This window comes from Ctenopharyngodon idella, chromosome 11 (assembly GCF_019924925.1).
Source record: "Ctenopharyngodon idella isolate HZGC_01 chromosome 11, HZGC01, whole genome shotgun sequence".
In the NCBI taxonomy this organism is placed as follows: domain Eukaryota; kingdom Metazoa; phylum Chordata; class Actinopteri; order Cypriniformes; family Xenocyprididae; genus Ctenopharyngodon; species Ctenopharyngodon idella.
In genome coordinates, this window is record NC_067230.1 from 16,233,560 (window position 1) to 16,258,535 (window position 24,976).

A 24,976-nucleotide genomic window follows, 5' to 3' on the forward strand; every position below is an offset into this window, starting at 1 on the left:
GGTGGAGCAGACTGGTCGACAGTCCGAGGTGGAGCTGAGGGCTCAATGACAAACAGATGGCAACTAATTAATCAAAAACCATGGTAACAGATGAAGAGTGGGAAAATGGCACAAAGGAAAACGGATAACTGAGAGAAACAAACAAAAAGTTCATGAAACGAAAACAAACCAGGCTGTCCATGACAGTCATATAGGTTAGACATATTTTTCATTTTTGGGTGAAAAATTTATTTAATGTAAAATACAGATCATGAGAGGTTTAGCATAACAGAATAACAGAATTAGTTTATGTTGATATTTGTGTGCATTTTACATACAGATTACACACTGCTAACTCAGAATATTATGGAGGACCAGACAAATAATGTAAATGTTTTTTAAATAGTTATTTTATTTATATAACTTATTTAGGTGGGTGACACAACATGTCCATGAAATTTGTTTTCAATCAAGTTATTTATGGATTTAAATTGACATTGCATTATTAGTGCTGCAACTGGTGACCTCGTCTTTTAAACTTTTCGCTTTTTGTCTTCTCTGTTCATTTGGAAATAATAATAATAAAAAAAAAAATACTAGCCATTAAATCTTAATGGTTTGGTCAATCAGAGAAGAGAGACCAGTTTTCTGATTTTTTTTGGGCAAACCATTCAGAAGTTATAAGCAAAAAGAGCCATTTTTCATATCTCCTGACCAGTAGGTGGCGCTATGCCGCAACTCTGCATGTAGCCTCAGGTCACGCTTGTGATAACATGCACCAATATTCATCTCAATACGCTAAAGCGTTGCGAAGATATTGCCTCACATCCAATTTGGCATGCTCTTCGCCTAATTCGTTTGCACGTTATTCGAGAACGGTTGGGTTTATCAAAAAGCTTTTATTAACTTTTTGCCAGCATCGTCTGAAGATGATCTGAGCCCATTTTGGTGAAAATTTGACAAACTGTCTTCAAAATAGTAGGTTTTTCAGGAAATTCAAAATGGCAGAAAACATTTCATCATGACGGAAAATGGAATGCAATCAAATCATCTTGAGCAAAGGAATCAGAGGAAAAACGAATTTTCCTGAATAAAATGTATTTGTTGTGTCCTGGTGCATTCAGCAGTGGCTGTGTCAGTGGACAGTGTGTCCATTTGAACTAATTCTGCAAATAAACAGCTCACCAGAAACCATGATGTTCCTGTGCTTACAGTGACTGCCAGCATGTGCTATTTTATCCTGCACAGCTGGAGCAGGACTGGCCCGTTACTGTAGACGGAGTCCCAGTGGAGTTACTGCATCGCCCCTGAGGAAACCCTCAGACTAGATCAGAAATCACTGGAAATAATTAGCCAACACATGTCTGAATGTGTGGACATGATAACAGAGATTGATTTTCAACACCTTTCTGTCAGTGTGCGTTTTATAGTTATTTAGCAGTACATACGTTACACAGTTCAGATATAGAATTATTGCGTTTGTGTAATATTCTGTATGAAGTGTCATGTTTAATAACACTCATGTGATTCACTCCAAGTGAACTTTTTTTTTTTATTGAATATGTATGTAAAATATGTGTAAAAATACCCTACATTTCAAGCTTAGTTTAATAAAATATCATTAACACGATTTATAATTTATCAGAAATTAATAATTATATTTACCTAGGATGTTATTCTTCTGATGATTTATGGCATTAAGTGATGTTTTTTTGAAAATGTTTTTTGAAAGTTTTTTTTTTTTTTTTTTTTGTGATGAGTAGGTTTAGCGGTAGGGTTAGGGGAGAGAATATACAGTTTGTACAGTCAAAAATCATTATATCTATGGAATGTCCCCATAAAACATGAAAACCCAACATTGGATTTGTACAGTGTGTGTTTTCACCAGCATTCTTAAATGTTGATTTGCTCTTTCTGCAGCCTGCGGGACAGCGAATGCGGGTGCGGAGGACGAAGGGGAAGCAGAGGCCGGTTGGATCGAGGGGGCTGCCATCTTACTCTCAGTGGTCTGTGTTGTTCTGGTCACGGCCTTCAACGACTGGAGCAAAGAGAAACAGTTCAGGGGTTTACAGAGCCGCATCGAACAGGAGCAGAAATTCCAGGTGGTGCGTGGAGGACAGGTCATCCAGCTCCCTGTGTCAGATATTGTCGTTGGCGATATTGCACAAATCAAGTATGGTATGTGTCCCCAAGCTTATTTTCTTTTTAACACTTATACCCCTTGTATTTATACTTGAATGGCACAGGCTGAGCGGTCCTTTACATGCAGTCTGCAAGCAATCACATAATTTACTACATGCCACAAGCTGATTGGCCTCTGCTGATTCTGCAGCCAATAAGTTTGCTTGCTCAAATTTTAAATAGTCAGATTCAGTATTTTTTGTAAGATGGTCCTGCAGAGTTCCTCTGAACCCCTCCACTTCCCCAGCTCTACCTGCCTAGAAGTTTATACCTATTCATGCAGCAGCAGCATATCTTACATGCTTACAGCAGTGTGTCTGTGTATCTGTTGGCAGCAGTAAGTCTACATACATGCTCCAAAGCATCAGCAGCTATATAGCAGATATAGTCCACCAAGACCAAATACATTGGGGTCATTGTGTGTCAAATCAAGCCAATTTCGGAAAACTGCCCAGCTCATATTTTTGATATTTTTTCTTTTCTTTTTTTCTGAAGAAAGACAAACAAAAATAGTGATGAAAGCCAAAATATTAAATGTCATAGATGAATATTTTTTGAATAATCCACTATTTCGTAGAGGGGAGTCCGAGAAATGACAAAAAACTTTACTTGAGGTTTGGAGCCAAATTACAGGGGGATAAAAATGATATTAGAAAGATGGCAGCATTATTACTTAATTTTTACACAGAGATTGGTATGTCTATTAGTTAAATCTGTTGACTTTAGCAATCTTTTTATAATATATGCCAATGGTGACAGTTCAGTTAGTTGCTGGTTTGTTCTTTCAATACAGTTTGTACCAGCTGTATGCAAAGTCAAACATATTTGGTTTTCCATCATTGAAAATTCAATTTGCACAGAGAGCCACATTGAGATCTCCATATAAACCATATAGGTCCTTAAAAATGAACATACCAAAAGAAAAGTTTGTTAAGAACCAGAGTCTAAAAGGATATTGAAATATATTTAATACTTTTTGAGTTACAGTCACACAAACACTGGAAAAAGCTTATTTTTGGTACTCAGACATGTATGCTCTATACAGTGATTTTGATAGAGGGAAACACGATAGTAGTTTTAACATTATGTGTTCTTCAGACATTGCTCTTTAAAAGAAAAAATGTATCAGCTGTATGCAAAGTGAGCCACATTTGGTTTATGACCACTGAAAATGTGTACAATTTAACAGTTTACTCATGGAGCCACAATGAGATCCTCATATCTCTGGGATTGCCAGTTTTGAAAAAAAAAAAAAAAAAAACCTTCTGCCCATTTTTGAACGGTCTCCATTGGCATATGATGCAAAAGCACTGCTAAAGACAACATAATTTACTAAAAAACCTACCAGTCTCTGTGTAAAAATAAAATAATGATGCTGCCACCTTTCTAAAGTCATTTTCTCCCCCCTGTACTTTGGCTTTAAATTTTAGGTGAAAATTCTCTACAAAATATATGGGGCCAGGGTGATTCTTCAATTAGGGGAACTTTTCTGTCTTCTAGGATAATTTTAAAGAAAAATAAAAGATTCATTCTAGATTATTAAGGACCGATTAGGATCATCTTTGATATTTTTATTGTTTCTCTCTAATTACAGGATTTTGTGCTTGTCCATTATACAGACTTTTTAACTTCCCCAATATAATACATTTATTAAAGTGTTAAAATTAGGGGAATTTTATTTTGCACTTTGTAATATTGTTTTTATATATTGTTCATTTAATATATATATTTTTTTTACAGTTTATAATCTAATAAGTAATACATAATATGTTTGACATTGAATACTTTGAGAAGTTGACATTTCCCACAGTGTGAGATGCTAAACTCCATCTAAAACAATTTGAAACAGTATTGAGCTCATTTATAATTATCATTCATGTAACCTTTATGAACTCATATTATTTAAGAGACAACAGTACATGGAATATATATGTACTACAATTAATATTTCATGCTATAGAACCATTTAAAATGAATTATTTAAGACATAAAGGTAAAGAATACTGGTGTAAAAACTTTCTAAGAAATGCTGATCAGTTTCATAATCTACAATATACATTCATATATATGTTATCCTTAAATTGTGTTTTAAATATAATTATAAATGTATAATATGCATTAACATAGATGAAATTTAGTTTTTCAAGATTTGTAATAGAAGGTTCACCCATATATAATCTGAAATCTATTAATTAAGTGGAGCGTTATCAAGAGAGCTTTAAAGCATGACCGGACATCGTTGCTGTGCGATGAAGCAAGACTGATCTGTGTCATTAATTTACAGTTTGATTATGAGAGTTGGTCAAGCTGATCAACACTTTCTTGTCTGGAGATTTTATCAGACTAAAGGGCTGTGCTGGTTCTGCAGTGTTGGAAAGGTTCCGGTTGTTATTTCGGATCTCCTGAACAAGTGGGAGGCAGATAATGTAGCTGTTGACAGTGATGGAGCGATCCTGTGGGTGAGAGCATTTGGCAGGCTGGAAGAGGGGTTCCATCTCCTTGACTAGTACAGCGGTGGTTAGAAGTCCCAGGCTTACCGTTATTTTTGAATATGCGTGGGAGTTGATATGATGCATTGCAAAGATGGAAAATGAAAGCAAAATTATCTCTGAACAAAAATACCTTTTTTGATATATATAAAACAACAGAAGGGCCAAATACCGAACCCTGTGGAACACCTACAATATAGTGTTGCCTATTGTTGCACAACGTACTGCCAGCCTTGTCATTCTGATATTGACTCAGAAAAATTGGAGAGAGATTCTGTTGAGAAATGCTTGACAAGTGCCATCTTAGAGGATCAACTTTGGAATTCTTTGGAGACAGCAATATTGATCCCGACTTGTTGTTTGGAGAAACTGAAGGGATTATTGGAAGGAACACAAAGGCACTAAGAAGAGCTTTGGAGATTAGATTCTGAAATATGCTCCATTGCTGAGTGGCTGCCTGTGTTCAGAAACAGTTTTGTCCCTGTTGTGCTCTTGACCGTTGGATTTAACGAATTAAGCTGAAGACCCAGTTGTGCTTGCTGTAAGTCACTTTAAATATCATGTTTTTTTTTTAAACATATCGCACCATGAGTGCTGGACTTTTAAGATAGCTCCTCTTTTATTTTGTGCTGTTGCTTTTGTGTGGTTTGGTGAGGCATTTTTTTTCTTATTAATTCTACTAAATGTTCATGTTAAACTGACAGCCCTTAATGTGTTCAGGTGACCTGCTCCCAGCTGATGGGGTCTTGATACAAGGCAACGATCTGAAGATTGATGAGAGTTCTCTGACGGGAGAATCCGACCACGTGCGCAAATCTGCAGATAAAGACCCCATGCTTCTCTCTGGTGAATCCCTTTTTACTAATATATTTTACTTTCACAGCGTTCATTTTGTTGTGCTCTTTTGCACATAATGCATATTGAAGTTCTTAAGTGTTGGGCCACAGTTAAAACACAGTTTTTTGGTAATTAAAGGTGCAGTGTGTAAATTTTAGCGCCATCTAGAGGTGAGGTTGAGAACCCCTCCCTTTCGAAGCACATATAGAAGCTACGGTGGCCAACACAGGACAAAGATGTTGTCGTCTTAAGCCTTGTTTACACTGCACGCATCTGCGCATTACGGCTGCGACACGGCTACCGGAGCTGATTCACAGCCACTCTAGTCAATGCTTGTGTTTACACCAGCCGCGCCGTGCAGTAATACAAAATAAAAGATCAAAAACCTGTCAATTTCAAAATAAACACCCAGTGCAGACTCATGTGGGATAGCAAAAACCCAACAATAAACAGAATTAAACTGGACAAAACAAACATTTAACTTACCCATTTTAGAACACAAAAAAAATCGAGAAAAACAACGTAGGACAGGTCCGTGATCACAAATCACATGGTCTCGCTAAAATGCTCCTGGTGTAATTTGGCACCGCCTAGAGGACGGAACAAAACCCGCAGACATGTGCAGTGTAAACAAGGCTTTAGACAGCAGAGAGTAGCAGTTTGTCCATTTAGGGCTCCTGTAGAAACATGCTGTTGCTGTTGAGAACATAAACTCTTTTAATTAGCTTTCAGGTTATCACTTCTCTGTGTTTATTGTTCATAAGAGTCCAGTCAGGTGTGTGTGAGGGATCGGTGTTGTCAGACAGGAGTCATGTATGAGATCACACATTGTGTCATTTGTGCTGAGGTCAGAGCGTCAGGCCTGCTATTACTTACAGTGTCTCCATGACTTACTGCACTGTTAACTGAATCTCCAGGCACCCATGTGATGGAGGGCTCGGGTCGGATGGTGGTCATGGCTGTCGGGGTGAACTCTCAGACCGGGATCATCTTCACTTTGCTCGGTGCTGGCGGAGAGGAGGAGGAGAAAAAAGAGAAGAAAGGTACGTAACTAAAGCTCAGCCTGGCAAAACTTCAGCAGAGCTGCCCAGAACACTTCTGTACAGGGATCTACATTCATTCCTGCCAGCTGATATTGTTATAGCAATTATTATCGTATAAGCCGTTTTCTTATATCAGCAGATCTTTGATTGTAAACCTCAAAAACAGGACACGGAGCGAAAAGAACATTATAAAGCACACTGAAAAAGAAAACAGTTTGTAGTTGATAAGAGTTTTATCCTGTTTTTCAGGCGCTGTGTTAGCAACATTTAAAGTCAAAAGTACATTACACTTTGGAATAATTAAGATCCTAACCCTAACCCAAAGTATTAAAGTCCCCCTGTAGAAAATAAACTCATCTTTGATCACCAGAATGACATATTTAAACTTTTTTTTTTTTTTTTATGTGAAAATAATTTCTTCATGTCTTAAAATAGCTTGAATGTAACTCTACACCCTTGCCTCATTTAGTATACGCGGTACCATAAATATGCAAATTAGCCCCGCCTCCACTCAATCACACCAGCTCAGCGATCCACTCAGTCAACTTTATTGTAGTAAACGGCAATGACAAACTGAAATACCGGTTTAATTTAGCCATATATGTTTGAACCAGAAACTAATTCAGAAGAAGTGAAAGAGTGAATTATACAGGCTCGATGTATCAGAATGGTAATGGGTTTTATGTATTGTTTTCTACAGCGTCGGACACATAACGGTAATTAATATGATTAGCCTTTTGCTTGACTATGTTATTAAACAGCTAGATAACCTGGCTTCTCTTGAGACTCCCCTGCTTTGCAGCATAGTTAACAAACCACGTTTTTCAGTCTGTCTTTGGTTCACGGCAGTTTTAAACACTCAGCAATGGTGCTGACTTGCTCATGGTTTGTCTTAAAGCATATTAAAAACACCACATAGACATATAAACAACATTAAACACTTGATTTTCACCACAGGGGGTCTTTAAGCTATGGTGCATAACTCATCCTACAGGTTTGATATCTGAAATCTCGCGTGTTGTCGAAGACCGGTGTGTGCTGTTACGTTTGGTCTCCAGCAGCACCACACGCTGATGAGTTTTGCACAGCAAATAAAGTATCATGACAAAAAAAAAAAAAACATGCAGCTCCCTTAAACAGAGATTCAGCTTTTGGCTAGAACGTGCACGGTTGTTTTCCCAGTTTTGTGTGCGCACAGCAGCTACTTCAAGTGCTTTTTCTGGTTGGGTAGTATGTGCTGCCCACAGCGTTTGTCAGCATAAGGCCTTATGTGTTTGTTATTCTGCAAACTGCCACACAGGTCAGGCTCTGGAGGACGGCCATCACCTGGCAGGTAGAGTATGCATCTCTGTACCCGAGGATATCCGCAGTAACGGTCATTTATTACCACACTAAACCTGCTCTTCCCTCCCGAACCCTGCTTTAGCAACCGTGATCTTTCACTTAAAAAGAAGCTCTTTTTAAGTATTCAAAGAAATGCATTTCATCCCACATAGATGACGATATGGGGGTTGTGATGGACGGCTGATTCCCGGATAGATTGATATCAGATTGATCACGGTTTCGTAGTCTCGTAGTCTGACACCCTACAGCTTGTAGACTGTTGTGATTGAAGCACTTGGATTTGATTTCGAAGCATGTTTTTACTTTGGTTGTTTAATTTTTTGAATCACCTGTTCATATTTACTTACCGTAATTGGTAGTGCACATAGCAATTGGAACTCTTTCTTTTCTAGCATATAAATAACGGACATCTGTCAAAGCTAGCTATTTGTGCCATTGATCATCGTGTCGTTTTGTGCCTCGACTTTTTGTCTGCCATATTATGTGTAACCTGTCTTATGTTGCAATGTTTTTTCCCATTGATGTCATTGTTTCAGTTGACAGCAGTGTATTGAGAGAATACTAATCGTGATAACCATGCTACTTTTGTTCATTATTACCGGCTAGACTGCTCCCATCCCTCCTCACACCCCATCGCGACTATAGCTACCGATGGTGCGGCAAGCGCAAATGCCCCTGGTAATACCAGCCTAGTCAATGGTAGGTTGAGCAGACCTCCGCTGTCCGTCACTCACTGGCTCCGCCTCTCCTTCTCCAATTGTCTTGATCTTCCTTTCCTGTCCTCTCAGTGCATGACACCTCTGATCGCCAACTCCTTTCCCTCTTCTACCCTTCCCATTCTTTTATTTTTACGTGTGCCAACAACAGTTACACAATGTGGATCGTCCCGTTGGTTGAAATAAGCCGTGTGACTATAACCGGAACTTAAGCATAAACTAAATAAGAACTGCACTGCAACTGATTTAAGTTTTAGTGGGTATATTTCACATTTCGAAAAGAAAATCGTGACTTATTGTGTAGTCTTTGGTATGGTGGAATACAATTTATGATACAAGGGTAAATTTGAATATGATTTTATGTGAAATATAATTGAAATTTGTGATTTTATAACGTTTCCATTAGTATTTGTTTGTTAAATTGTAGCGTGCATATACTACTGTTCGTTGTTTCATTTTTTCTAAAGAAATTAATACTTTTTTCAGCAAGGACACACGTTTTCAACATTGATAATAATCATAAATGTTTCTTGAGCAGCAAATCATCATATTAGAATGATTTCTGAAGGATCATGTGACACTGAAGACTGAAAATTCAGCTTTGATCACAGGAATAAATTACACTTTACTATATATTCACATAGAAACCACTTATTTTAAATTGTAATAATATTTCACTGTTTTTACTGTATTTTTGGTCAAATAAATGCAAAGTTAATGTAAAACGCGAGTTAATATTACTCCTTCATTTGTAGGTTATATTTTGTACATGAGTTAAGTTAAATTCCACCATACAATGAACGCAAATGACTTTCCTTCAAAGCAAAGCAAACGATAGGAAATTAATTTGGTTCCGGTATTTTATTTTTTTATTTTTTTATGAAACCAGTTCTTGACTCCGAACCCTAGACCGATTTCCTGAAAATTGCACCCGTATTTAAGACAAAAGTGCCATATAGTTCCCACACTACAGTATGTCGAATGTTTTGGCTCTTTCCGTTCCTCCTGTTCTTTTAACCAACCCTCTGCAGTGGTGAAGTGGCTTTCCTCCCGTGCCGTTGCATGGCTGTTCTGTAGCAGTTCTTCTTCCTGCATGTCCAGTAGAGTTGTGCTGTTTCTCTTGTCCTCATTGTGTTGAGTGTTTCTCTTCCATTTATCCTCCATGGAATATCTTCTGAACAACTACTTCCCAATTCTTCCTCTATGACAAATCATAGTGACAAACCAAGATAAGAGTGTAAAATGATTTCTACATATTAGATATTCCATGGCACTCCTGTCAAAATGACATGAAAACACACAACAGAACATCCATTTATGTTGGAACAAACACACATACTGCATACACTTCAAATATCAACACAGTGCATCTAAACACATGCAAGTAATCAAGATTTATTTGGATGGTAGCTTTTGCTGCATCTAATATTGATGCGCTTTTTACCAAAGCCATAATACATCTCAAAACTTCATTATGAAACAACTCTATGTTATGTATGTGACTCACAATGATGTTGATAAATTACTCATTCTCTGTCTTCCTTTTTAATTTGATTTCACTGTAATGTCCATGTGATGAATGTTTTATCGTCTGCTTTCTGTTATTTTTGTCCTGTGTCTGTGGATGCCTTCATCTTAGGTAAAATGCAGGATGGAAATATGGAGAACAACCAGACCAAAGGTAACCTGCTTTCACTTTACCGCTGGTTTGAGCGCTCACCATGATTTTATTCCTCCGTTCCTTTCGAGGCGGTTCAGATGTCAGCTCGTCTGTTTGTGCCGCTTCTCATGTGTGCGTCAGGGTCTCTCGATAACCTCACACTTCCTGTCCTTGTCGAATTCTCGAATCATTTTAATGATGAACTGACTATTTCACTGAGTTTTTAGCAATCTGTAGTCTAATGGTTTTCTGTGGTTACTCACGCTTTTGCTAACGTCGACAAAAACATCCAGAGGTTTTCAAATAATAGTGAAAGTTCAGTAAGTGTATTCAAATATTGACAACAGAAATGTATTTGCTGCCTCATATTTTGCAAATGACTTTACTTGTATTTATAAATACATTTATTAATACATTTGCCATTAAGTTTTGTTCACATGATAGAGTCTGGCTATGGCATTGTTGTGTGTTCAGTATTGAACTCAGTCACCTGTGGTGATCCCATCAAGTTTTGAATATATGCAAAAGGTTTTATGTTTACAACTCTATTAGTAGATATATTGATAATACATATCAGTGCCAATCCAAACATAAAAAAATAGTACTCATAAACTTTATGTATGAGTAACTGTGACTATGAACTTGGGGCACAATATGAATGCATTTAGACAGTAGATGCTACATATCTTTTGTTTAGTTTAACAAGGATATAATTGGCTGTGGAGGCATTACAGGTTTGTACAGTTGCGCCGACTGGGGTTGCATGAGACGGTGGCAAAAATTACACAAGAAACATTAAGTAGTGTAAAACTGCGTCTTTTGTCTTAAAGGAAAACTTCATCCAAAAGTAAAAATGAGCAAGGCATTATTTCATGACATCATTTACTCGCCCTTGTGTCATTTCAAACCTGTTTGACTTTCTTTCTTCTGCGGAACACAGAAGATGATATTGTGAAGAATGTGTCGGTCGCTCATTTCCATTCAGTTACAATATATGAGGACTGAAGCGTTGAAACTTCAAAAAGCACACAGAAGCAGTATAAAAGGATCCTAAAGGCATTAAAATTATTCATAATTTTTAAAACCTTTAAATGTCATACGAGTCTGCTTCTCATACAAAGCGTCGCATGACTTCAGAAGACTTTTATTGATGCTTTCCCAGCTAACAAAAATATGTTCTAAGAACGTTTTTCTAATGTTCCTGTAAAGTTATGAAAACATTATTTCTGAATGTTCTCTGAATGTTGAAAACATCCAGATAGACATTTATGAGCAATATCACATGAGTAGCCGTGCGATATGGCTGTATATCAGCAAGGCTGTTATTCGGCCGTAGGCAATCACAGTCGTGCTGATATACAGCCATATCGCACGGCTACTCATGTGATATTGCGTTTATACAACAGTTCGATGGCACGAGTGTGTAAATAAATAAGAAACAACAACGGAGTGTCTTTAAAAACCCTCTTTTGTGAGGAACTACTTCCTTCCGCCACGGATTCAAATCTCAATTTGACAGTTTAACAGTTGAGCCCAAGCCTCCATTACTAATTCTAAAATGTCAAATTAGAATTAGTAATGAAGGAACGCTGAGTCGCTTTTTTGAAACTTACTGTAATATGTGAAGTATTATGAGAGAGAGATCGTCTGAGTGAGTGTATTACCTGCATCTAACTGATAGTCTTCAGGTCAACCTTAAAATCATAATCACAAAATCAGTTTGAATGTCCGCTGAGGAAAGCGAAATTTGTCTTTGTCCTTTTAACATTTAAGAGGATTTCCTATGACAGCGCTAGTCAATGCATTTGTCAGTTGCATCTTGTAAGATGTTGTTTAAAGTAAAAACAACGTCCTTGTTTCCTTGTTTCAGTCCGTTTCAATATAAAAGTCTTTGTGACTGACTGACTCACTCATAAAGACAGATCTCAAGGCGTATTAATGTAACTTTCACTGAAGTCGAAATCACTAATGGACTCTTTCTCAATAACAAAAAATACAGCATGTTATTTATATAAAATATTTATTGAACTGTAATATTTAAATTAACAACAATATTGTACCATTATAACAGTATAAGAAGTAAAATAGGAAATAAACACAAGCAAACTGTTCAGTCAAACATCCAAAAGCAGTGCTCTAGTTAGTACAGGATTTAATTTCAATGTAAATATAAAGTTATGAAATTTAATGTAGCCTTTAAGCCAGATCCATTACCTCTGGAACAAGTAATAGATTAATAAGGCCAAAGATTGCCCGTTTGATATATCCAAAACGAATGATACCTCATGTTTAAACACTATCTACATAAGAGCCAGCGGCAAATTCCCAAAAGACTGGCCGAGATGAAGCTGTTCTCTGCGGGTACATGAGTGCTGAATGGCCTGAAGCTCACATCTCTGAAAACGTCTACGTTAAACAAATTTTCAAATAGGCGCTATGTTTACATATAAATTGCATATCTGAGGTGTAAACAACTATATTCTCGCCTAAAAATCCCATGACACTTTCTCCGTTTGTGTTTACAGCAGAAAGAAAGTTATACAGGTTTGAAGCAAAATGAAAGTGAATGTTAACAGACCTTAAATTTTTGGGTGAACTTTCCCTTTAAACAAGACTTCAAGATGTTTTGTCCCATATAACTTGACACCCAGCTTCTGTCATCAGATCCCATGAAAAGGTTTTGCAGTAGAGCAGACGTCTCTCAACCATGTAATGTTACCAGGATTACGGTTTAATTGAGTTCCAGGATAAATGTAAAATTCATTCACCACCTCATGTTTCCTATTCAAAATAACTTATTAATTTGGTGGTTTGCTGATTTTGTTGCCTAAAGATTAATGGTCTTCTTGAAATGTTGACTTCTGTTGGAATTTTAAGTGCACCTGGTGGCTAGTAGCACATAACGGTCATTCAGTCATTACATTTAGTAGCCAACATGTCTGAGTTACTATTTATATACAAACAAACATAAATAAACCCAACAGTAGAGTTCAGACTCTGGTTTATTCTTATTTAATTCCCTCACAACAAGGTCCAGCATAGTAGGTCAGACGGCCCATAACCAACATGTGTGTTCCTGTGATCGTTACAGTGAAAAAGCAGGATGGTGCTGCGGCAATGGAGATGCAGCCCTTGAAGAGCGCGGAGGGTGGAGAAACCGATGACAAAGAGAAGAAGAAGGCCAATGTCTCCAAGAAAGAGAAGTCCGTTCTGCAAGGAAAACTGACAAAGCTGGCTGTGCAAATCGGCAAAGCAGGTGCTACGTGTTTGAAGGATTAGGTTTTGTATTTTGCAGTGTTTTATTATACCAGTGGAGAACTAATGCAGTGTTTGATGTGATCTGCTCCTCAGGTTTGGTGATGTCTGCCATTACAGTCATCATCCTGGTGCTTTACTTTGCGATCGATAACTTTGTGCTTCAGAAGAGGCCGTGGCTGCCGGAGTGCACTCCGGTCTACATTCAGTATTTTGTCAAATTCTTCATCATTGGTGTTACAGTCCTGGTGGTGGCTGTTCCTGAAGGCCTTCCGCTGGCTGTTACCATCTCTCTGGCCTACTCTGTGAAGGTACACTTGTTGATCATGAAGAATGCACCATATTTAGATCTAGTTTAATACTTTGACATTAAATGAACCTAATGAGCTGATTACCCAGAGAGCATCATAGGAACACTTTTAATACCAACACTGTTTTAGATGCTGTTCACATCCATTATTCGTTATATATGTCAAGTATTGGATGATTCAGCTGTAGGCGCCATCTTCTGGTCAGACATTTGGCATGGGATTCTCACAGTGCATTATGGGTATTCTCTAGCTGTTGAGCGTACATCGGTTGTACAATCGTTATTGCGGTGCATTATGGGATTGAATGAGTGCACTCGATAACGTCCACTATGGTTTCGGACACCACTACAAATGGCTGTCCCTTCAACTAGTGGCCTATTTAAGGGTACAGGGGGGCGATTTCAGACACAGCCTGAGAGATTTTTCTCATTTCCGCTCACCTCCAGTAGAAATCGACTCCCACGTTCTTTGGATCCTGGGCATGCTTTCTTTAAAGTTGAAATGAAAATGCATTTTATTGTGAACGATTCATCCATGCATTTTTATTTTATTTTTTAAGTTTGATCTCATAATTTGTAATCAAAATGGCATAACTTGATCTTCCAGTGAAACGGCAGTCTTCATTGAGAGTGCAATGGTAAAAAACCCAATCAATAACCAATGGATCGAAGCAACTGTGAGCGATATGCTGTGTTCATGCCATGTTGAAATTAACATAATTTCGTGTTTTGTGAATTCACATTCATGTGAAACTCATTATTACAAATGGGAAACACTGAATTTCATGAAAGCTCTGAACTTTCTCACTTGATCTTTGTGGTGTTGTATAAAAACAACCAAAATGGCATACAGTGTACAGTGCATCACAGGGTTTTTTTAGACATATCCAGAATGTACTCTTCCACAAGATGTTATGTTATCTAATTATCTGTATCAGTCATGTGGTTTCGCAAATATGACTAATACTTTTTTTGTCTGTGCTGATAGAAAATGATGAAGGATAACAATTTGGTGCGCCATCTGGACGCTTGTGAGACCATGGGCAATGCCACAGCTATCTGCTCAGACAAGACTGGGACGCTGACCACCAACCGAATGACAGCAGTGGAGTGCTTTGTGGCTGATGTCCATTACAAGGAGATACCAGATCCCAGCTCCATCCCCGCCAAAACTCTGGAAACACTGGTCAACGCTATATCCCTCAACAGCGCCTACACTACTAAAATACTGGTGAGAAATAAAACCCTTTAGCTATTTGGCTAACCCCAGTGTTATTTCAGCTACAACTGCTTTGCAACAATATAGACTTTAATGTTAATAATGTATAAACACAAGCTATTACTTATATACACTCACTGTAAAAAGTAATACACTCTATCTACTCAATAAAATTGTGGCAACAGATTACAAGCAATTTTGTTAAATAAATTCAACATATAAGAATTAGTTTTTGTGTTATTATTGTGATTGTCATTATGAAGTAGTGTTGTTCTTTTGTTGTTTTTATTGTTGTAGCGCCTTGAGTGTAAGAAAGGCGCAATACAAATAAAATTTATTATTATTATTATTATTATTATTAAGAATTGAGTTAGAATGAATCAAATTTATTCCTTAAAAGTCAACCATTTAAAAAGTGTAAAAATAGCAAAGACCATTACAAAAACCACAAACTGACATAAAAAGCAAAGAATCAAACTGCCCAAATAAAAGAAACACTGATCACCATAATGGTGATCAAACATTTTCAATAACATCAACACCAACATCTAAACCTCTGTTAATTCTTGTGTTTCTCTTTCCTTCAGTGATTCTGCTTGTTATCATCAGGTGTCTTCAATGTTGGCAATAAAAATAAAGAGTTCTTAATTCATCATTCAGATATTTTTGTTTAAATTTTACTTGTTTTAAATGGACATTTAAGGAATTTCTTCGATTAATTCTAACTCAATTCTAATTGTTGAATTTAATTAATAATATTGCTTGTAATCTGTTGCCAAAATTTTATTGAGTAGATATAGCGTATTACTTTTTACAGTGCTGCCCAGCCCCCAAAAAATTTGCACACTCTTATATTTTGTTGGACCGCCTTTTTTTTTCTAGATTACAGTGTGCATTTGTCATAGCATTGTTTCAACATCCTTATGCAACATCACAACATTTATTGCCATCAAGATTTGCATTAATTTTTGGCTGAGATCTTGTATTTAAAATGAGTCGAACCACTAATCCTAGACTCTTAAGTATTTCTTATTTAAATCCAAATGGCGACTTTACATTATACATTAAAGCCAAAAAATAGCACAAGGTCAGCAGAAATATATGAAACATCACACTCATGTCAGTCAAAACCTCTAAAAGCCTGTTCACACCAAGAACAATAAGTATAAAGATAACTAAAGATAATATATTAGCATAAACACCAGCAGTCGATATTGTCCTGTTTATTGTGAGCATGCTAAGTCTGCCGCTTTAAATGCTTGATCTCTTTAAAGCAGGATGGATTCTGATTGGCTGTTGATCTTTCATCAGCTAAAAAAAAACCAAAACAAATCGTTCTGAAAGTGATTCCAATGATATCGTTTCTGTGTGTCATTATCGTTATATTTGTTTATCGTTATATTTCTCACACTAAGAAAAAATAGTTCTTGTAAGAACTGATCAATGAAAAGTCCTTTGGGGAACCAAAAATGGTTCTTCTAAGACATAATCCTCCTTCTATGGCAAAAGTGTACTGTATGTATTCCAAATAAGGAATATGCTCACAAATGTTCAGGGTTGTAATAGTTCAAGAGAGAATGTTTGCTTCAAATAAACAGAAAACACTGAAGGTGTCCTACATAGAGTAACACACAGATGAAATCCTAGTTTATAGGAAATAGGACTGTGTTTACATATTTATGTGTGTGTTTCCAAATGTGCTGTATGTTCTTTGACAATCAAGAGCGCTGCAGAATAATCGCTGTGTATTTTGGAGCGCCAGATTGGGTTGGTTTCCAAAAAAGAACAGTCTGCAAGGAAACAGTTGAGACAATAGTCACAACATGTGAGTTCCTCTTGGTTCTGGGAGCTGGAATCAGATCTGTTCTGTATCTCGCTTTAAGATGCCTAGGAGCTGAAAGCAGGCCTTGTGAACGCCCCCTCTCAGCAGACTAGCACACCGTACAGAATCCGTCCCTGGAGACCAGGACTAAGAGCTTTCATAACCATACAAAGCAAGACTCGGATAAGCATATCATTTCACATAGACTGAAATGAGCAGAACTCTTTATCCCTGGAGAGATCCACCAAGCTACAATGTTTAACTGCTACATTATGTAATTAACACATGACCTTCTCCTCACCCAAGATTCAGAAACTGCTTCAGCAAACTTTCCAAAGTCTCCTTCCCAACTCAAACTGCTAAAAATTCCAGCATTTCTGGTCACCAGCATAAGGAATGTTTTGCATGGTGGGACCAGCATGGGGCTGCTGGTGGACCAGCTAAACCAGCTCAGTTTTGCTTGAGAACATGACTGTGCTAGACCATCAGCTCTAACCAACATAAACCAGCCTGGACCAACATGGAATTCAGCAGGGCAGACATTCTAGATTTACGTTTAACCCTTGTTCTGTGTTGAAAATCATTTACCTAATTTGGTGTTCCTGATCAAAAAATCTCTCGTTATGCTATATTATCATCAAATACTGGGTTCAATTTTTTTGTCAACTTGTTTTCTTTCAGTCAGCATAGGTTTTGTATTTGTTTTTGGAACTGTTAGATCGACGGAGCACATGCACCTCAGTTTTTGAGTGAATAAAGTTCACTCAAACTTATTCACCTCAAAAAAAAATGGAGGTGCATAAACTTAGATCAGTGAGGTCTATGATCAATCAGTTCCAAAAAGAAATATAAAACCTGTGCTTATTGGAAGAAAACAAGTTGACAAAAAGGTTGAATCCAATATTTGGAAACAACATAGCATAACGAGAGATTTATAAGCAGTTTTTTGTAGGCCAGTCATTTTTTGAACAGGAACACAAAGCAAGGGGGAACCAAAAAAAAAAAAGTTGTTATGCCCTGTGTGAGTAAAGTCAGTAAGTTTTTGTCCAATGTGAAAATATTAACTAGCATTGTCTGGAAAAAGAAAATCCTTTCTGGGCCAAATGACTGGAACACAACCAGAGGGTTAAGGGAATTTCATGCTATCAGGCGCAACGGCTGCCCACCTAATTTGAAGCAGCTGTGCAGTGTTAAATTAAACTTTTACCTGTAGCTACTTGATACAGATTTAGCATTCATAATTTAGAGTGGTTATGTAGCATGTCTCACCGGTATGACCAGTCGGCGGTATGCAGCCACGAAAGAGTTAGTGGAATCCTGAAATCGGAGTAGGACACATGGTACAGGTGATGCTGTTGGCATGTACACTGATACTTCAGCCGGTAGTCTGAGCTCTGCGGAGACTTCCTGTCGCACTGATCTCAGGTTGCTTCTACCACCTGCTCCGTCAGACCTTCTGGCCCTCTGATTTGAGAGGTCAGGTCTGACACTGATGTCATGTTCCCGGGCTCCCATCAATTCTTGATTGGAGGTTACATGTCCGAATGCAGCCGTGTGTGTGTGTTTCAGGACTGTTCTGTAGGTCACCGGCTGCGGTGTGTTTTTGTAAACTCTGGATTCTTACTTACACCGAAGACAGATGCAGTTGGCCCTTCTTGCATCTTTTTCAAAGGTGTGTTTGAGCACAAAGTATCAGTTAGGGGTTTACATGTTGTTGCATGTGTTTTATTCATGCTCGATGTGTTTTGGCTTCTTCCTGGGAATCTGGGAACAGGTCCATTACCTTTAACAAAATGGTGAATTTTCATTGAGTGACTCCACACAGGCACTCATCTAGATGATGAACGACTCTATGAATAAGATTCAATTCAAATGCCTGTTACCTGCAATAAAAAAGGTACACATGAATATCATTCAGTACCTGGATCAACATTGTAACAATGTTCAAGTTCAGGGAAGAAGGAGGTGAAAACCAGCAAACCATCAACGTAACTTAAATGACAAAATAAACATAAACAACAAAACGGAAGTAAGCGGCAGCCCCTCACGGACGACTGCCACATATAAACATAATAAAATGACAACATAAAGTCCCAGGCCTCATCCTCTCTCGTCTTTCACTGTTGTCACTCATCCCTTGATCCTTCCTGAGCACCTCCGTGGGACTCAAGACCGATGTGACTCACACTTGTTGCTCATTAACACTCGCTCCACCGGCCTCGCTTGGCTCCCACGGCTCTCGGCCCCGCCCTGTTTTTTACATATACCCCCATCGCCTTTTGCAGGCTTGGGTGGCACCACCCAAACCACTCCTCCACCAGGGGGCGTCACAGCGGCTGCAGCACTTTGGGGTAAGGACAGACGAGGCAAGAGAATAGGAGATGGAAGCACGAGGAGAGACAGAGGCGAGAGACGAAAGAGAAGGAAAACAAATAGTCCGGCTCCCATAATGCACTGCCATCCAGTCCTCCACCAGCTGGGTGAACTCCTCCATGATGTCTGGCGGTGTCTCTGGATGCCCCTCTGTGGACGGCCTTTTATTACCCTGTCTCCTGACGCTGACTGTAGGCAATGGCTCCTTCTATGTCGGTGTCCGGCCGCGAGCCCCGTCCCGTTCCCTTGCTCTGCCTGCTCTTCTCCATACGGCGGATTGCAACAGGCCCTGGTGAATGATTTCGGCACAAATGTAACAATTTTCAACTTCAGGGAAGAAGGAGGCTTTACAGAAAATGCATGTGTCTACATTACAATTTAGAGTGATCTGTTATCAGAGGTGACTGTGTCCAAGTAACGGATTTCAGAAATGTACATATACAAATCACGAAGTTAGCTAACATTCTGTATTTATTTTAGGCAGAAACAATGAGCTCAATGAAGTAATTATTACATGTTTTGAACATAATGATTACAATATATAGAAAATTTAGCATTGGTGCATGTTGATTTAGAGTTTGCATGATCTGAAGTCCTCGCTGGAGTTGGAGTCATCTCTTGACAGGTATTGGGTCATCTCTTCACAAGTGTTGGGTCATCTGAAGTCTTCGTAAGAAGCTGGATCCAAACTTGAGCTGACGTAGTTGCTAGTTACCTCGGTACGGGCATCCCAAGGTAACTAGCTCATTATGCCACAGCCATATCTCCCTATAGCCCAAGACTGGTTCCCCACTGAAGCTAAGCAGGGTTGAGCTTGGTCAGTACCTGGATGGGAAAGCATGGTTGCTGCTGGAAGAGGTGTTATTGAGGCCAGTAGGGGGTGCTCACCCTGTGGTCTGTGTGGGTCCTAATGCTCCATTATGGTGATGGGGACACAACATTTTAACAAGAACCGTCCTTCAGGTGAGATGTTAAACCAAAATCTTGACTCTCTGTGGTAGAAATGACATCAAAATTGGAAAAAGTTGGTCAAAAAAGTACATTTACACACAAACTGACATCCAACTGCAACTTTCAGATGCCATATTTATTTTTAGCTCAACTGACATGGAATGAAATGCACAGGATTATGGGATATCATATGCTGCTTCAAACATCGATCAGATGAAGGTATCTCAGTAGACAGCGTGCGACAAGATCATTGGATTTGGACGTGCCTTGTTGCTTTTCTACCTCTGTAGGGAAGCATTTTTCAGCTTTCAGATGCAACTTTAGGTTAGATTTTTCAGATGTGTTGCCCATCATGCAGAACCTGATTTCGCCAAGTACAACATGTTCCTGGATCAACATCTTTGTTGATCCTGGACCAACATTATATTCAACCAATCAGATTTGAGGGACAAGTTTACAGTATATGTCCAGTTTAGGCTTACAACCAGGGTTAGGTGCTTCTACATCAGTGTTATTCACCTACCATTTCCCTATGATTTTAGGGATAACTTATGGGCACAGTGAGGTTTAGGGGTAGGGATAGGGTTAGGACTAAATTTTCAGACAGGAATGTTGTTCCAGGATCAACAAAAATGTGTTGACCTAGGAACTTGTCTAACTCTGCAAAAACAGGAGGTGCTGCCCATTCCTGGTGTATATCATCATGATATTTCCAATCTGTTACCATTGCTGAACCATGTTTTTTTTTCTTCTTTTCTTTTTTTATGTAGTGTTATGTAGTGTTATACTTAGACAAAATGTCTGATACTAGTCACATGCTGGAAAAAATACTGCCCTTTGAAGCTCCTTTGTAAAATTAAACGCTATTTTGGGAGCAGTTTTTTCATCGTGCCCATGACAAGGTGAAATATCTTGCTGTCTCGTGTTTGATAAGTTGTGACTCATTTTGGGCAAAGTCGTTTGTCCGGCTGCAGCCGCTCCATGTGGCTCAGGGACTCTGCCAAAGCCTCTCTGCGATGCCTCGGCCTGCCACTCATTTATTTAAGCCAATCAGCTTTGGCAAAGCACTCCCCTCACGGCCTGAGGCAGGGGCTGTCACTGTCAGTGCAGGTAACTCTGTGAAATCAAAGAGGTGCTATAAAAATGACCTTCTAGGGGACACCAGAGGGCCTCCGCGGCCCCTGCAGTGAGAAGAAGAATAGAGCGAGGGCCCGTGTGGAGCGCAGGAGCCGAATAGGTCCGTAAAGAGGAAGTAGTGCTGCCAGTGCATGTTTTGCCATATGCCGTGGTTCGTAGGAGTGCGTGCTGACCAGGGAGAAGACAGCTGTTCAGGAGAGCGTTGCGTGCCAGCGCCTCTCTGAAGGGTGCTATGAAATCCGCATCAAACGCATGAGCAGTTTTGAATGACCCAGGTGAGCAAATATGAGATACTTAAAGGGGTCATATCATACATTTTTAATGTAATTTTTCACCTTTAGGCACACTTAGTAAAGTTAGTAAAGTTCTTGTGGCAAAAACATAATTTAGCTTTAGTCATAATGTAGATTTTCACAACCATTTTCCACCCTCTGTTTACCTTGGGAATGAAACAGTCCAGTTTTTACTTACCCAATTAGCCAATGATATGTAAACAAGTCAGTCACATGATAATGCATTCACATGTCTGATGCCAGAACGTTGTAATACCTAAATCAAAAACTCTTCTTCTTTGCTTAAATTGCTAAATTTCTCAGTTCTCATTTACAGTTTACAAAAAAAGCCTCTAAGCCGTCTTGTGTTTGTTACATTGCAGTGTAGCCACTCTTAGAAGAAAAGGTTCTAGAACCTTATAGAACCTTAAAGGGTTCTGTCAGGCACTTCATACATAGAACCGTTTAAGGGTTTACATCATGGGATCATTCTATGGATTTAGTTTTAACTAATTCATATAAAATAAATGAATTAAATAATTCATTTTTCTATTTTGATTAAATTTTCTGAACAGCTTGTAAACATACTTTATCATTAGAACAAATATAAATCCCCTAATCCCATTTTACATGAAAGTATAAATGCAATCATTTGAACCTTTTGGCATAAAGGGTTCTTTAAAATGAGTCAAAAATCTATATAGAACCACACTGAAGCTTTTTTAAGAGCGTGCAGTGATCCATGCTGGATATCGTCAAGCCTGGATATTAAAAAATACTGGAAAAGTAAATCAGTAAAGTTAATACACAGTCATGGTCTCTATGGGCATTTCATCATTTCTTCTCATCAGTAAACAGATAATAAAATTGAATTGCCTGAAGTAATTCTAGCAGGATATTATTTGAAGAAATGTTTGATCAAACTGCAGACAATGCGATTTGAATAGGTTTTGTGATCTGAAATTATTACTGTATGAAACTTTGGTTTATTTGTTTTTGAGGCATTTTCAGGCATTCATATGTAAGAGATATTATTGGCTTGACTAGATGATCCAGAACAATGAGGCTTGACGAAGATGATCGATGAAATATCATTTAATAAGCTCTAGGAACTCAACAAAGGGACATACCAGGATGTAACGTTAAAGGGGTCCTTGATTATGATTTCACTTTAACTTTAGTTCATGTGTAATGTTGCTGTTAGAGCATAAACAACATCTGCAAAGTTACGACGCTCAAAGTTCAATGCAAAGAGAGATATTATCTACAGAAATGGCTGGTAGGGACTACAACGAGCTTCTTCCTGGGTTAGTGACATCACATATCCCAAAATTACATAAACCCTGCCCCCAAGAACACGCAACAAAGGGGGTGAGGCCATGTTGGGCTGCTTTAGAGAAGAGGAAGAGTTGTTGTAGTAGAGTGTTGTTACCGTCATTTTACGCCAGACAGCTTCCCTTCATCCTGAGTCTCTCCATCAGTGTCGACTCCGGTTTGAACAATGTAAGGCTGAACACCGTTACTGACAATCCTCATTTTGGCTGCGTGAGATTCTCCAGCTTTGTTTTTGTTGAGCGACCGAAGCGTGAGCTGTTAAAGCTCCGCCCTCTTCTGGAAAGGGGGCCGGGAGCAGCAGCTCATTTGCATTTAAAGGGACACACACAAAAACGGTGTGTTTTTGCTCACACCCAAATAGGGGCAAATTTGACAAGCTATAATAAATGATCTGTGGGGTATTTTGAGCTGAAACTTCACAGACACATTCTGGGGACACCAGAGAGATATATTACATCTTGTGAAAAGGAGCATAATAGGTCCTCTTTAACACAAGACAATAACTGAAGAAACTGAAGTGCTTAAATACACAGGATGATGAACATAATATACAACAGGTGAGCTCTAATCAGTTAAACAATGAAACAATGAATAACTACGACAACCATCTAAACAGGAATTAAACACACTGGAACTGAACACAGGCAATATAAGACAAGAGAATATAAAAATAAAAGTCCATGGACACAGACACAGAAAATCTATTTGATTTTTAATCTGTTTAAAGTAGGCACTTTTCCTTTGAAAGACATTCGGATCACATGTAGAGGTGTTTGAAGAACAGTAAAGTGACTTGCCGATCTCCAGCGATTTAAACTTTGTCAGTGCAAACGGCTCCTTGTTATAAATGTGCTGTAAGTAACTTTGGACGCAATGCACGACTCAACCACATAATGCATCTTTGCAGTGTAAAGGAGGTTATAAATATAGGTAAGAAAAAAAACAAAAAAACAATTCAGCATGCAAATGCATGAAAAGTTTAATTTCAGTATGTATGCACACCTAAGAATGATTTCTACAAATCAAAGCTTGAACGGAGTCTGTATGTAAATTGGTTCCTGTTGAAGTTTAAAACTTTGTGGGTGAGATTCATTACAAATCTAAACCAGAATGACTGAGGAAAATTAATACAGAGCTGCTGGGCAAAACTCTGTTCTCCTTCTGTTAGGCACCCAAGCTGTTGATATGGCTGTGATGAATTGAAAAGAAACTTTATAAACTACCTCAGCAAACTTGCAGCAGGTATCTGAATTCTCTCTGGCTTTCTATCGTTCCAGCCTGCAGATAAGGATGGAGGTCTTCCCAAACAAGTGGGCAACAAAACCGAGTGTGGCCTGCTGGGACTGGTCCTTGACCTGAAACGAGACTACCAGACCGTTCGGAACCAGATCCCAGAGGAGAAACTCTACAAGGTGTACACGTTCAACTCTGTGAGGAAGTCAATGAGCACCGTCATCAAGCTTCCAGACGGCAACTTCAGAATGTACAGCAAAGGAGCGTCAGAAATCGTCCTTAAAAAGTGAGCGCCTTTCATCAGCTCTCTGATGGCTAGCTACAATTTTTCATAAAAGCATTTCAATAGCAAATGGAGGGACATTATGTTGAATTACTATAGCTTCATGTGCCTGGAATCATTTAGATATGCTCTTTGCAGAATTACATAATGAGGACATGTCCTCAGAAATAGCTGTAATGAAAGGAATGTGCATATCGCAGCAGTGATACGACTTTGCTTCGTGTGAATGTCTGACTTTGGTGTGTTCGGTTCAGGTGTTCTTACATTCTGAACGAGGTGGGCGAACCTCGCGTTTTCAGGCCGAGGGACAGGGACGAGATGGTGAAGAAAGTGATCGAACCCATGGCCTGCAGCGGACTCAGAACCATCTGTGTGGCCTACCGGGACTTTTCCGGAAACCCTGAGCCCAACTGGGATGACGAAAACAACATCTTGACCGAGCTGACCGCAATATGTGTTGTTGGAATTGAGGATCCTGTCAGACCCGAGGTAAGAACTTTCTTCACATTTGATCATGTCATATTAGATGATTTTTAT

The 24,976-nt window shown here is 38.7% G+C and overlaps 1 protein-coding gene across 11 annotated transcripts in view; it reads left to right on the forward strand.

Moving 5' to 3' along the window:
• Positions 1-24,976, forward strand: part of atp2b2 (ATPase plasma membrane Ca2+ transporting 2) — a 158,423-nt gene that overhangs the window by 107,166 nt on the left and 26,281 nt on the right. For 6 of the 11 annotated variants that reach the window (XM_051912448.1, XM_051912456.1, XM_051912457.1 and 3 more), the window contains exons 4-14: positions 1,900-2,157; positions 5,370-5,495; positions 6,404-6,529; positions 7,830-7,862; positions 8,480-8,572; positions 10,229-10,270; positions 13,341-13,505; positions 13,601-13,815; positions 14,803-15,045; positions 24,201-24,442; positions 24,694-24,928. In XM_051912448.1, the coding sequence (XP_051768408.1) occupies positions 1,900-2,157; positions 5,370-5,495; positions 6,404-6,529; positions 7,830-7,862; positions 8,480-8,572; positions 10,229-10,270; positions 13,341-13,505; positions 13,601-13,815; positions 14,803-15,045; positions 24,201-24,442; positions 24,694-24,928 (1,778 nt within the window). The remainder of the gene's footprint in view (positions 1-1,899; positions 2,158-5,369; positions 5,496-6,403; positions 6,530-7,829; positions 7,863-8,479; positions 8,573-10,228; positions 10,271-13,340; positions 13,506-13,600; positions 13,816-14,802; positions 15,046-24,200; positions 24,443-24,693; positions 24,929-24,976) is intronic. The other 5 variants (XM_051912454.1, XM_051912449.1, XM_051912458.1 and 2 more) reach the window with 3 other exon arrangements.